At 41.7% G+C, this 13707-nt stretch overlaps 1 protein-coding gene across 1 annotated transcript in view; it reads right to left on the reverse strand.

Moving 5' to 3' along the window:
• Positions 1 to 13707, reverse strand: part of LOC310775947 (mitogen-activated protein kinase kinase kinase kinase 3-like) — a gene marked incomplete at both ends in the record, with an annotated part of 120504 nt that overhangs the window by 36278 nt on the left and 70519 nt on the right. Inside the window, 4 exons of the mRNA XM_083636070.1 lie at positions 5561 to 5666; positions 9035 to 9095; positions 9297 to 9376; positions 13460 to 13544. Coding sequence (XP_083492196.1) covers positions 5561 to 5666; positions 9035 to 9095; positions 9297 to 9376; positions 13460 to 13544 — 332 coding nt within the window. The remainder of the gene's footprint in view (positions 1 to 5560; positions 5667 to 9034; positions 9096 to 9296; positions 9377 to 13459; positions 13545 to 13707) is intronic.

Raw genomic sequence — 13707 nt, forward strand, 5'->3', positions numbered from 1 at the left:
AGGTGAGTATATGGCTCTGAAAGTCCTTGGCAAAATTAACATGCATGTCAGGTTTCTGGCCAGGAAAGCTGCCTTTCTCACCAGTCCAGTCCTTCACTCTTTGGCTTCTGCACTTGTTCAGAGTCATTTTGACTATGCTGCCATCTGCTGGTATACTGGTCTCTCTCAGAAACTCAAAAACAAATTACAAACGGCTCAAAACAAGTTGATTCGAGTCATTCTTAAAGTCCATCCACGTACCCACCTGGACCAAGCTCTTAATTGGCTGACAGTTGAGAAGCGCACTTTATACATCAAGCTGCTGTTCACTTTTAAGATTGTTAAGAATTTTGTTCCTATGTATCTTAAAAGCTACTTTTCTTGTGTGAGTGAGCGTCACCAGTATTCTACGAGAGGCAGTTCTACTGATTTCATCCCTATCAGATTTAGGACCCTGATGGGGAGGAACTCGTTCAAATATAATGCAGCGACTCAATGGAACATGTTACCTTCGTGCTTGAAACTGAGTGAGTCTATCTGCACTTTTAAGAAAGGCTTAAAAAAATGGTTACAAACATCCGCACTTTAAACCGTTTTATCCTGTCTTTTTTAGTTCTTGAATTGGTTATTTATTTATGGTATAGCTGGTCTTTTATTTTATTGATTGATATGTTTAGTTCTAGTTTTTATTTTTTTATTTTGGTAAATTATAAACTGAGTTAGTAATTTATCTTTTAATGGAGTTGTATTAGTTTTAAATTATGTTCCCACTTGCACTTCTTTGTTACACGTATTTACGTTGTCTGTCTTGTCTCCATGGGGACCACAATGGAAATAAGCCTTCGTGCTTTATTGTGTTTTTATCCTCGGTGATATGTTGTCTTATGTCCTGTTTTTATCACCAAATAAAGTCAGTCAATCAATCAATAGAAGGTGTTGCTTGTGTGTTGTAAGAGAGACTTATGGTTAGAAGGTTGTGTAGAAGGTGTTGCTTGTGTAGAAGGTGTTGCTGGTGTAGAAAGTGTTGCTTGTGTAGAAAGTGTTGCTTGTGTAGAAGTTGTTGGTTGTGTAGAAGGTGTTGCTTGTGTGTTGTAAGAGATATTTATGGTTAGAAGGTTGTGTAGAAGGTGTTGCTTGTGTGTTGTAAGAGAGACTTATGGTTAGAAGGTTGTGTAGAAAGTGTTGCTTGTGTGTTGTAAGAGAGACTTATGGTTAGAAGGTTGTGTAGAAGGTGTTGCTTGTGTGTTGTAAGAGAGATTTATGGTTAGAAGGTTGTGTAGAAGGTGTTGCTTGTGTAGAAGTTGTTGGTTGTGTGTTGTAGGAGAGACTTATGGTTAGAAGGTTGTGTAGAAGGTGTTGCTTGTGTAGAAGTTGTTGGTTGTGTAGAAGGTGTTGGTTGGGTAGAAGGTGTTGGTTTATGGTTAGAAGGTTGTGTAGAAGGTGTTGCTTGTGTGTTGTAAGAGAGACTTATGGTTAGAAGGTTGTGTAGAAGGTGTTGCTTGTGTGTTGTAAGAGAGACTTATATGGTTAGAAGGTTGTGTAGAAGGTGTTGCTTGTGTGTTGTAAGAGAGACTTATGGTTAGAAGGTTGTGTAGAAGGTGTTGCTTGTGTGTTGTAAGAGAGACTTATGGTTAGAAGGTTGTGTAGAAAGTGTTGCTTGTGTGTTGTAAGAGAGACTTATGGTTAGAAGGTTGTGTAGAAGGTGTTGCTTGTGTGTTGTAAGAGAGATTTATGGTTAGAAGGTTGTGTAGAAGGTGTTGCTTGTGTGTTGTAAGAGAGATTTATGGTTAGAAGGTTGTGTAGAAGGTGTTGCTTGTGTAGAAGTTGTTGGTTGTGTAGAAGGTGTTGGTTGTGTGTTGTAGGAGAGACTTATGGTTAGAAGGTTGTGTAGAAGGTGTTGCTTGTGTAGAAGTTGTTGGTTGTGTAGAAGGTGTTGGTTGGGTAGAAGGTGTTGCTTGTGTAGAAGGTGTTGCTGGTGTAGAAAGTGTTGCTTGTGTAGAAGGTGTTGGTTATGTGTTGTAAGAGAGACTTATGGTTAGAAGGTTGTGTAGAAGGTGTTGCTTGTGTGTTGTAAGAGAGACTTGTGGTTAGAAGGTTGTGTAGAAGGTGTTGCTTTTGTGTTGTAAGAGAGACTTATATGGTTAGAAGGTTGTGTAGAAGGTGTTGCTTGTGTGTTGTAAGAGAGACTTATGGTTAGAAGGTTGTGTAGAAGGTGTTGCTTGTGTGTTGTAAGAGAGACTTATGGTTAGAAGGTTGTGTAGAAGGTGTTGCTTGTGTGTTGTAAGAGAGACTTATGGTTAGAAGGTTGTGTAGAAGGTGTTGCTTGTGTGTTGTAAGAGAGACTTATGGTTAGAAGGTTGTGTAGAAGGTGTTGCTTGTGTGTTGTAAGAGAGACTTATGGTTAGAAGGTTGTGTAGAAGGTGTTGCTTGTGTGTTGTAAGAGAGACTTATGGTTAGAAGGTTGTGTAGAAGGTGTTGCTTGTGTGTTGTAAGAGAGATTTATGGTTAGAAGGTTGTGTAGAAGGTGTTGCTTGTGTGTTGTAAGAGAGACTTATGGTTAGAAGGTTGTGTAGAAGGTGTTGCTTGTGTGTTGTAAGAGAGACTTATGGTTAGAAGGTTGTGTAGAAGGTGTTGCTTGTGTGTTGTAAGAGAGACTTATGGTTAGAAGGTTGTGTAGAAGGTGTTGCTTGTGTGTTGTAAGATAGACTTATGGTTAGAAGGTTGTGTAGAAGGTGTTGCTTGTGTGTTGTAAGAGAGACTTATGGTTAGAAGGTTGTGTAGAAGGTGTTGCTTGTGTGTTGTAAGAGAGATTTATGGTTAGAAGGTTGTGTAGAAGGTGTTGCTTGTGTGTTGTAAGAGAGATTTATGGTTAGAAGGTTGTGTAGAAGGTGTTGCTTGTGTAGAAGTTGTTGGTTGTGTAGAAGGTGTTGGTTGTGTGTTGTAGGAGAGACTTATGGTTAGAAGGTTGTGTAGAAGGTGTTGCTTGTGTAGAAGTTGTTGGTTGTGTAGAAGGTGTTGGTTGGGTAGAAGGTGTTGCTTGTGTAGAAGGTGTTGCTGGTGTAGAAAGTGTTGCTTGTGTAGAAGGTGTTGCTTGTGTGTTGTAAGAGAGACTTATGGTTAGAAGGTTGTGTAGAAAGTGTTGGTTATGTGTTGTAAGAGAGACTTATGGTTAGAAGGTTGTGTAGAAAGTGTTGGTTATGTGTTGTAAGAGAGACTTATGGTTAGAAGGTTGTGTAGAGTAAACTCTCCAGAGTTTCTGAAGCTGAGGTAGGTAAACAACTTAAAAATTTGAAGCCTACGAAAGGCACAGGTCTTGATCTGATGCCGGCTAGGTTCCTCAATGATGCTGCGGAGGTGATAACTCCCTTCATCACCCACATCATGAACCTATCCATCACGTCAGGAACTGTACCAGTGGGTTTTAAAAAAGCCAGAGTGATTCCTCTTTTTAAAAAAGGGTGTAAAAGGGACCCAAACAACTACAGGCCTGTATCGATTTTATGTTCTCTGTCTAAAGTCTTGGAAAATCTAGTGTTAAAACAAATCAATGACTTTATTACAGAGAAACAGATTTTATATGAGTGGCAGTCAGGTTTTAGGAAATCCCATTCTACTGAAACATGCCTGATGTACCTCACTGATTTAATTAGGAGGGAAGTTGATGCAGGCAAGTTTTGTGGTCTAGTGTTGCTTGATCTTCAAAAAGCGTTTGATACTGTAGACCACGGCATTTTAATTCTTAAACTCAGAGCAATGGGTTTTAGTGTTTTAGCATTACGTTGGATCGAATCATATCTTACCCACCGTCTTCAAAGGGTGGACGTTAACGGAACGCTTTCTGAAGTTCAAGAAATGGGGTAGGGGGTGCCGCAGGGGAGTATCCTCGGACCCCTGCTTTTTCTTTTATATATTAATGATTTTAGAGCGGCGACCTCACCTGCCTGTAATTTGTTTCTTTATGCTGATGACTCTGTTTTAATGGTGTCGCACCAGGATAAATCTGCTGTAGAGAAAACTTTAAGTGCAGAGCTAGAGAGTGTTTGTGACTGGCTGTCCGACAACAGATTGTCTCTTCACTTAGGTAAGACAGAGGCCATTGTATTCGGCTCTAAAATTAAATTGTCTAAATCGCCCGGTCTTGTCATCAAGATTGGTGACATTCAAATTAATGCCAAAGATAAGGTAAGCTACCTTGGCTGCATTTTAGACAAATGCCTATCAGGTGAGTATATGGCTCTGAAAGTCCTTGGCAAAATTAACATGCATGTCAGGTTTCTGGCCAGGAAAGCTGCCTTTCTCACCAGTCCAGTCCTTCACTCTTTGGCTTCTGCACTTGTTCAGAGTCATTTTGACTATGCTGCCATCTGCTGGTATACTGGTCTCTCTCAGAAACTCAAAAACAAATTACAAACGGCTCAAAACAAGTTGATTCGAGTCATTCTTAAAGTCCATCCACGTACCCACCTGGACCAAGCTCTTAATTGGCTGACAGTTGAGAAGCGCACTTTATACATCAAGCTGCTGTTCACTTTTAAGATTGTTAAGAATTTTGTTCCTATGTATCTTAAAAGCTACTTTTCTTGTGTGAGTGAGCGTCACCAGTATTCTACGAGAGGCAGTTCTACTGATTTCATCCCTATCAGATTTAGGACCCTGATGGGGAGGAACTCGTTCAAATATAATGCAGCGACTCAATGGAACATGTTACCTTCGTGCTTGAAACTGAGTGAGTCTATCTGCACTTTTAAGAAAGGCTTAAAAAAATGGTTACAAACATCCGCACTTTAAACCGTTTTATCCTGTCTTTTTTAGTTCTTGAATTGGTTATTTATTTATGGTATAGCTGGTCTTTTATTTTATTGATTGATATGTTTAGTTCTAGTTTTTATTTTTTTATTTTGGTAAATTATAAACTGAGTTAGTAATTTATCTTTTAATGGAGTTGTATTAGTTTTAAATTATGTTCCCACTTGCACTTCTTTGTTACACGTATTTACGTTGTCTGTCTTGTCTCCATGGGGACCACAATGGAAATAAGCCTTCGTGCTTTATTGTGTTTTTATCCTCGGTGATATGTTGTCTTATGTCCTGTTTTTATCACCAAATAAAGTCAGTCAATCAATCAATAGAAGGTGTTGCTTGTGTGTTGTAAGAGAGACTTATGGTTAGAAGGTTGTGTAGAAAGTGTTGCTTGTGTGTTGTAAGAGAGACTTATGGTTAGAAGGTTGTGTAGAAAGTGTTGCTGGTGTGTTGTAAGAGAGACTTATGGTTAGAAGGTTGTGTAGAAAGTGTTGCTTGTGTGTTGTAAGAGAGACTTATGGTTAGAAGGTTGTGTAGAAAGTGTTGCTTGTGTGTTGTAAGAGAGACTTATGGTTAGAAGGTTGTGTAGAAGGTGTTGCTTGTGTGTTGTAAGAGAGACTTATGGTTAGAAGGTTGTGTAGAAAGTGTTGCTTGTGTGTTGTAAGAGAGATTTATATGGTTAGAAGGTTGTGTAGAAGGTGTTGCTTGTGTGTTGTAAGAGAGACTTATGGTTAGAAGGTTGTGTAGAAGGTGTTGCTTGTGTGTTGTAAGAGAGACTGACCGGGGGACGATGCGTTCAGGAAACCGGTGCGTGGGGATGGAGTGCTTCTGACGAGCCTGTTCAAACAGACCGGCCAGGCTGTGGCAGTACAGCTGGGAGGCTTTACCTGAAAAACACCATCAACAACATGTATGTTGTGTGAGTTATATCCTCGCTGCATGTAATTAAGACATGTCATGTCTTAATTATAGTTAGTTTCCCGCTGAATGTGTCATTACTTTATTAATATCTTAACTGGATAAGCTCAAATGAGGTTGTTTATATTATCAGTCCGACTTGGAAGCACTCTCTCCCGGCCAGTCAGGCGCTGATGGCCGCCTCCCCTCTGCTATGCTCATGCACGAGCCGCAAGCTCCGGGCCGCGGGGGCGCGCGCAGCAGCAGCAGCAGTGCTCCTCGCCTCTCATGGCCGAGGCGAAGGCTTTGCCATGGGGATAAGAACAGTCTGACATAACGTAACGTTAACTTTACTTTATTCTCGTCAGAAACCACTCCGATTTGCATGTTAAAACAAGTTTGCAGCCTAGGAATAACTGGAAAACATTTGATTGATCTATTAACGTCAGAGGAAGCCAGGATTAGTCAAAACGATATGAGAAATACACAGCACGTCTGCCGTGTGACTTTTCCGGGTTTAGTGTCCTGCGTGGGGGGGTACAGACGGAGGTAGGGGACAAATTTTGAGGTTTGACTGACAGATTGAGGGCGAATGGCGTTACGAGATTTACTCACAAGCTCGTTTTAATGCTTTTCCATTGGTTGCATTTGGTAAAAACCACACAGAGACGTGAAGGGTGACCAATGACATTGATTCATGACAAAAAATAAAAATCTGAAAAAATTGATATTCGGGGTCCTGCCGCAATATCTCAGGTGGTTACCGGGACGCTGTGAAGCTTGGCTGGGTTGCAGGACTTATGTGCAAAAGACAAGCTCCGGCACAGTGGCGCAGTGGTAGCGCTGTCGCCTCACAGCTAGAAGGTCCTGGGTTCGATTCCTGCCTGGGACGCTGTGGGTGCTGAGGGTGTGTTCCCCCCATGTCTTCAGTGCCTACTGCCCAGGTGGGCTATCTCGTCGAAAGGGCATTTCTGTGTGGAGTTTGATGTTCTCCCCGTGCTCCCTGGGGTTCCTGCATGTATAACCCCCCACTAAAAACATGCAGAAGATCGTCGTCTGACCAGCGGCGGTTGGAAGAAGTTGGTCCCCGGGCGCTTCAGTGAAGCTGCCCACCTCTCCTGGCCTGAACCATGGAGGGCAAGCACAGAGGACAAATGTCACGCCGCCTCCAAAGCATGTGTGTGTGTACTGGCTGCCGTGCACGTGTGTTATTATTTTTGATGTTTCAAGGGGGAGTCGGCATGGAGTGTCTGTGACCTGAAGACCTGCAGTATGTCACTGTTCTTATGCCACCACTTTGCGGCTAATAATGTGTTGTATTTGTAAACTGACTCATCACACAAAAAGATGTTGCAGATATATTTTAGAGTTGTGATATGAATAAACTGTGCCTGTTGAGAAGTCAGTTCCGGGCGTCCGCATTTGTTGATCGGGAATTAAGCTGTGACAACATTACGGGCGTCCGGGTAGTGTAGCGGTAGATTCTCTGCCTAGCAACACGAGGGTCACAGGTTCATATCCACGTGTTACCTCCGGCTTGGTCGGGCGTCTGAGGGTGGGAAGCCGGATTGTGGGTATGTGTCCTGGTCGCTGCACTAGCACCTCCTCTGATTGGTCGGGGCGCCTGGTTGGGGTGGAAGGGAACTGGTGGGAATAGCGTGATCCTCCCACGTGCTACGTCCTACCAGTGAGACTCCCCGCTGTCGGGTGAAAAGAAACGGCTGGCAACTGTGCATGTGTCGGAGGAAGCATGGTGCTAGTCTCGGCTGTCCCCAGATCAGCAGAGGGTGGAGCAGCGAACGGGGCAGCCAATAGGGCAGCATGGAGATCAACTGTGACAACATTACGATATATATGATGGGTGTATGCAAGGGTGTAGTGTTATTTGTAGAGGTGCCGGAGCACCTATGACACACAATCCCTAACCCCCTGGCTGCCTCCTCGCACGTGGGGGGAGGGAGCAGAGAGGCCTACGACATAAGACAAGTGTGTCACTATAAACTAGGCGAGCCTAGGAATCGAGCGCGTATAGTGTAGGACTATATGTGCCATCACAGAAATAGATCACAGAAATAAATAAATGCATAAATAAAAGGCATGTTGGACATTTGGACAATATCACAGCATCATGTTCTGTTTATCCTTAATATCACAATCTAATCCAAATCATATGCATAATGTTTATAGTCTTATGGAGCACAGATGGATCCAAAGAGATTGCAAAAAGGTTTGTAACTAATTACTACTTTTTCATTATCTCGTGCTTTCATATATTTCTGCTATTTCTGCAAGGACAGGTGCTTGGGGTCTATCTCTGCACATCCCTGGTTGTATCAGTTATGATGGTTGTATGTTGTATCAGTTATGATGGATGTATGTTGTATCAGTTATGATGGTTGTATGTTGTATCAGTTATGATGGTTGTATGTTGTATCAGTTATGATGGTTGTATGTTGTATCAGTTATGATGGTTGTATGTTGTATCAGTTATGATGGATGTATGTTGTATCAGTTATGATGGTTGTATGTTGTATCAGTTATGATGGTTGTATGTTGTATCAGTTATGATGGGTGTATGTTGTATCAGTTATGAAGGTTGTATGTTGTATCAGTTATGATGGTTGTATGTTGTATCAGTTATGATGGTTGTATGTTGTATCAGTTGTGATGGTTGTATGTTGTATCAGTTATGATGGATGTATGTTGTATCAGTTATGATGGATGTATGTTGTATCAGTTATGATTGTTGTATGTTGTATCAGTTATGATGGTTGTATGTTGTATCAGTTATGATGGGTGTATGTTGTATCAGTTATGATGGTTGTATGTTGTATCAGTTATGATGGTTGTATGTTGTATCAGTTATGATGGATGTATGTTGTATCAGTTATGATGGTTGTATGTTGTATGTTGTATCAGTTATGGTGGCCGTATGTTGTATCAGTCATGATGGTTGTATGTTGTATCAGTTATGATGGTTGTATGTTGTATCAGTTATGATGGTTGTATGTTGTATCAGTTGATGGTTGTATGTTGTATCAGTTATAATGGTTGTATGTTGTATCAGTTGATGGTTGTATGTTGTATCAGTTATGATGGTTGTATGTTGTATCAGTTATGATGGTTGTATGTTGTATCAGTTATGATGGTTGTATGTTGTATCAGTTATGATGGATGTATGTTGTATCAGTTATGAGGGTTGTATGTTGTATCAGTTATGATGGTTGTATGTTGTATCAGTTATGATGGATGTATGTTGTATCAGTTATGATGGTTGTATCAGTTATATGATGGGTGTATGTTGTATCAGGGATGGTCGTATGTTGTATCAATTATATGATGGTTGTATGTAACTGACCAGATATGGAGAGCAGGGTGTTGTTCATGACGTAGACCCAGGTACACCTCTGAGGAAACAACTGCAGAGAGAAAAACCAGTCTTACTGTATGTCGGCTGAAGAAAAAAAAAAAAAAAAAAAAAAAAATATATATATATATATATATATATATAGTATATGTATAGTATAGTATAGTATAGTATATATATAGTAATATGGTTCATACTGTGCAAATGTTTAATGTTATAAAATTCTTCCATTTCTAATTTGAATTCTTCTTACCTGCTCCATGCAGTTCTCATGTAGTTCATTCAGGTTTAAAGTGTAAATTCCCTCCTCAGCTCCGAAGATCAGATACTGGTCTGAAAGACAGAGAGACACAGATAAAAACCAGACTGGGAAAAGCCCAGACACCAGTCTCATACTGGAGAACGTCAGTCTATGACTAACTAGTGTCACTCAAGCAGACCTATCTCCACACTTTGTTATAGCACTGTGTCAGGCAACAAGACCTATCTCCACACTTTGGTATAGCACTGTGCCAGGCAATAGGGGTGCTCCGATCCAACTAAGCCACGATCCGATCCGATCCGATTCCGATTCCTGGGGTCACGATCCGATTCCAGAATCGATTCTCGATTCCAGAATATAGAATCGATTCTCAATTATGTAGTTTTATATTGCAATAACACACAAAGGTAAATCTAAGACAAAAAATGACAAATGTATTAACGCTGAACTGCAAATTCAACTTCTGAAGTATTACAGTCAGGCCCTAAATTCATTTTGCAATATGAGTGGGTTAATTTAAGCGTAAGTATCAGTAAGTGGCACAGGATTCTCAAAGCCTGTGTTGAGGGTCATACGAACAAAAATGCACTCTTGAAGCTAAAGAAAAATCCAAAACAAACCAGTTAATTATTTACATTTTTACTTCAATGTAGAACAGTCATTTCTTACACAGGAGATTGCTTTTAGCCTTTTAGTCATAACGATTATTGAAATATATTCCATATTCCAGACTGAAATGTTATAACAAGAAGTGGAGTATTGGCCAGAATGACATGAACATTTGGACACTTATTCAGCCGGTATCTTGCATGTTGCGTTCAGGTATTACTGTCAATGGTTCAGGTGCACTGTAAAAAAAAAAAAAAAAAATACAATACAAAGAAGAATCGATTCTTGGGAGTTTGGAATCGATCCAGGAATCGTGGCATTAAGAATCGTGATCCTTTCAAGAATCGTTTTTTTGGAGCACCCCTACCAGGCAACCACACCTATCTCCACACTTTGTTATAGCACTGACAGGCAACCAGACCTATCTCCACACTTTGTTATAGCACTGACAGGCAACAAGACCTATATCCACACTTTGTTATAGCACTGTGTCAGGCAACCACACCTATATCCACACTTTGTTATAGCACTGTGTCAGGCAACAAGACCTATATGCACACTTTGTTATAGCACTGACAGGCAACCAGACCTATCTCCACGCTTTGTTATAGCACTGACAGGCAACCAGACCTATCTCCACGCTTTGTTATAGCACTGACAGGCAACCAGACCTATCTCCACACTTTGTTATAGCACTGTGTCAGGCAACCACACCAATCTCCACACTTTGTTATAGCACTGTGTCAGGCAACAAGACCTATCTCCACACTTTGTTATAGCACTGTGTCAGGCAACAAGACCTATCTCCACACTTTGTTATAGCACTGTGTCAGGCAACAAGACCTATCTCCACACTTTGTTATAGCATTGTGTCAGGCAACAAGACCTATCTCCACACTTTGTTATATAATTTGTATTGTACTGTACTGTATACCGACAAGCTGGAGAGACAGTTGACGGTCGGAGAGACGGCACCCGGTACGGGATGGGTTTAGCACCCCAGCCTGGCTCTCTCGTGAGGGAGAAATCCACAAACGCTATGGATTAGCCTCCTGAAAAGCTGTGTAAAGATTGGTGCGGCCTGGGGTCCTTCAGGCTAGAGCGAGGTGCTCGCCGCAGGCGAATGACGTGCAGCGCACAGGCCTCCTTGAGGCATCCTCTTTGTCTATGGTGCGGCATAGTAGGATTGCCTTTTGGGAGGGTCTGGTGAGACGAAGGAGGAGCGCGGCCTGGATTAACCCACAGAGCCTTAGCCCTCCATGCACCGAAGGGTCTTTCAATGCTGCGGTGTAGCACTAGCTCTATTGCAGCGGATTGGGCGTGATCAACCCTTCCGCGGGCAACGCTGCAGACAGAGTAGGAAGGCTGATCCGTGAGCGACTGCTTCCGGGACGCGGGTCGGGGTCTTAATCCGCCTCGGCTGGGTCTACTGGGCGAGGGTGTATGATGTTGGATAGACCCGAAACACCTTACGACCCCAGTTAACATCACTGATGACGCGTCCCAGCGCATGCTGTAGCATTGTATTTTGAGTCGTATAGGTACAGTATAATTAACTGCATCAGTAAATAGACCCTGCATGACACCTGTGTATATACTGTAATATGTATAATATGTATGTATGAATCTTTGATTAAATGTTTTGTCAACATGTTTTTCTTCATGCCAAACACCTGTGTATACTATGTAATGTATGATTTTTTTGTGACCTTCTTTGGCAACATGTTTTTGTTCATGCCAATAAAGCTATTTGAATTTGATTTGAGGCACACAGAGAGAGACAGAAGGTGGGTTTCCATCCACCTATTTTATACACATTTTCAATTTGCGCGTTAAAAAACCTGAGTGGAAATGGTGAAAATTTCGAAAAAACCTCCAAATATCGCAAAAAAGGTTTTCATGCTTGAGAGAGATGGAAAAGTTGGTGTGTCGATAAAAGGAAAAGCGAATCTGTAACCAAACTCCATTAAAAAAACGTGCAATTTTAATGGAAGACTGCGGGATTACCAGGGGACTCGTGTCTAGAATTGACATTTTATTCACTTACAGTATCGGCTCCATGGATTATATGCCGAATTGAAGAGTGGTGCCTGGTAATCCTTTTTACGTACCTCTGTATAATCAAGAACCTTTAAATTAATATGCAATGTTTTTCATAGCAAGATGGAGACGCACACATGAGGTGTCATGTTAGCAGATCAGCAGAGGCAGACAGCAGTGTGCTCACCAAGCTTTCCATCATACCTTCTGGAAGTTTTCACTTTCACTGAACTTATTTTCATGTCTATAAATTGGTTTTAATGTATTCTCTTTTGCTATGGTTTTATTGCTCCTGTTTTAAATTTATTTTTCTTGCATGTCCAGCACTTTGAGCTGCATTCTATGTATGCAAGGTGTTATACAAATAAAGCGTATTATTATTATTATTAGGGGTTCAAGCCCTGAAGGGGCTGAAACCCTATTGTTTTTCACCCGGTTTATTATTATTATTCTCGTTATTATTGTTCATCTGCCCCGACGCAAATTCCCGTGAGTTGGTAAATGGTAGAGACCTGAAACCTGGCCCAATGACAGATATTGTTGGCTGGTAGGTGCTCAAAAAAGATTTTTCGAATCGGCCTGAAGGTGGCGCTATAATCGACGGTTTTACGTTAAAGGCCATAACTTCCACGCCGTTGGTCCGATTTTCAAACTTTTTTTTTCCAGATGTTCAGGTGGACCTGCTCTACAAGTTTGCCATAAGGACCCTCAATGTCCGCCTGGAAAGTTTTTGAGATATTTGGAAAAGTTTGGAAAACACATTTTTTGCATCTCCTCCTAGACCGTTTGACCGATTTGCACTAGAATCTCCAGGAAGCATCTATGGAGCAAGCTCTACAATCGTGATTGGTGGATTTTTGAAAGCTACTTTAGTTTCGGAGATATTGATCGTTAAAGTTGAGAGGGGCGTGGCCTCACAGCTAAATTGTCATATCTTCATGACCGATTAAGGAATCTTCACAAAACTTGCAGGAGGTCTTCGGAGACCATCCCAGACCATGCGTGTCAAATTTGGTGCAATTCCACCAAAAGGGGGCGCCATAAACGCCAGAAATGGGCGTGGCTTAACACAAAAAAGGCTGTAACTCTGCACCTGTTTGTCCAATGATCGCGAAACTTCTCAGATATATCAAGGAGGATGTCCTAGTCAGAATCAGAAGCTTTGGCTTCTGCGCAAGGCTTGAACCCCGCCCATCGCCGCTTGCGGCTATATTTATTATTATTATTACTTTAGCTCACATTATTCAGAGAACACGGGGTTAATTTCCCTCGTTTGAGGGTTTGACTGTTGTTTTAATTTAATGTTTTAATCACGTCAATTGCGCCTCCTCTTCATCAACACCTAATATTACGCATAATGTAGTGGATGGAATTCGCATAATTTAGCATTTTCTTTTGCCGACTTAGAGCGAGAGAGAGTGAGAGAGAGAGAGAGAGAGAGAGAGAGAGAGAGAGAGAGAGAGAGAGAGAGAGAGAGAGAGAGAGAGAGAGAGAGAGAGAGAGACCTCTGGTGTGTGGGTTGATCCAGGAAGCAGCAGAGTGGATCTTCAGTGGACAGCCATTAAACACCTTGGAGAAGCACGCCCCCATCTGAGGACCAACACAAAACAGTCAGTCAGACAGTCATGCAGACACACAGACAGACAGACAGACAGACAGTCAGACAGACAGACAGACAGACAGTCAGACAGACAGACAGACAGACAGACAGACAGACAGACAGACAGACAGTCAGACAGACAGACAGACAGAC

This window comes from Poromitra crassiceps (assembly GCF_964638095.1).
Source record: "Poromitra crassiceps genome assembly, chromosome: 4".
Lineage (NCBI taxonomy): Eukaryota > Metazoa > Chordata > Actinopteri > Beryciformes > Melamphaidae > Poromitra > Poromitra crassiceps.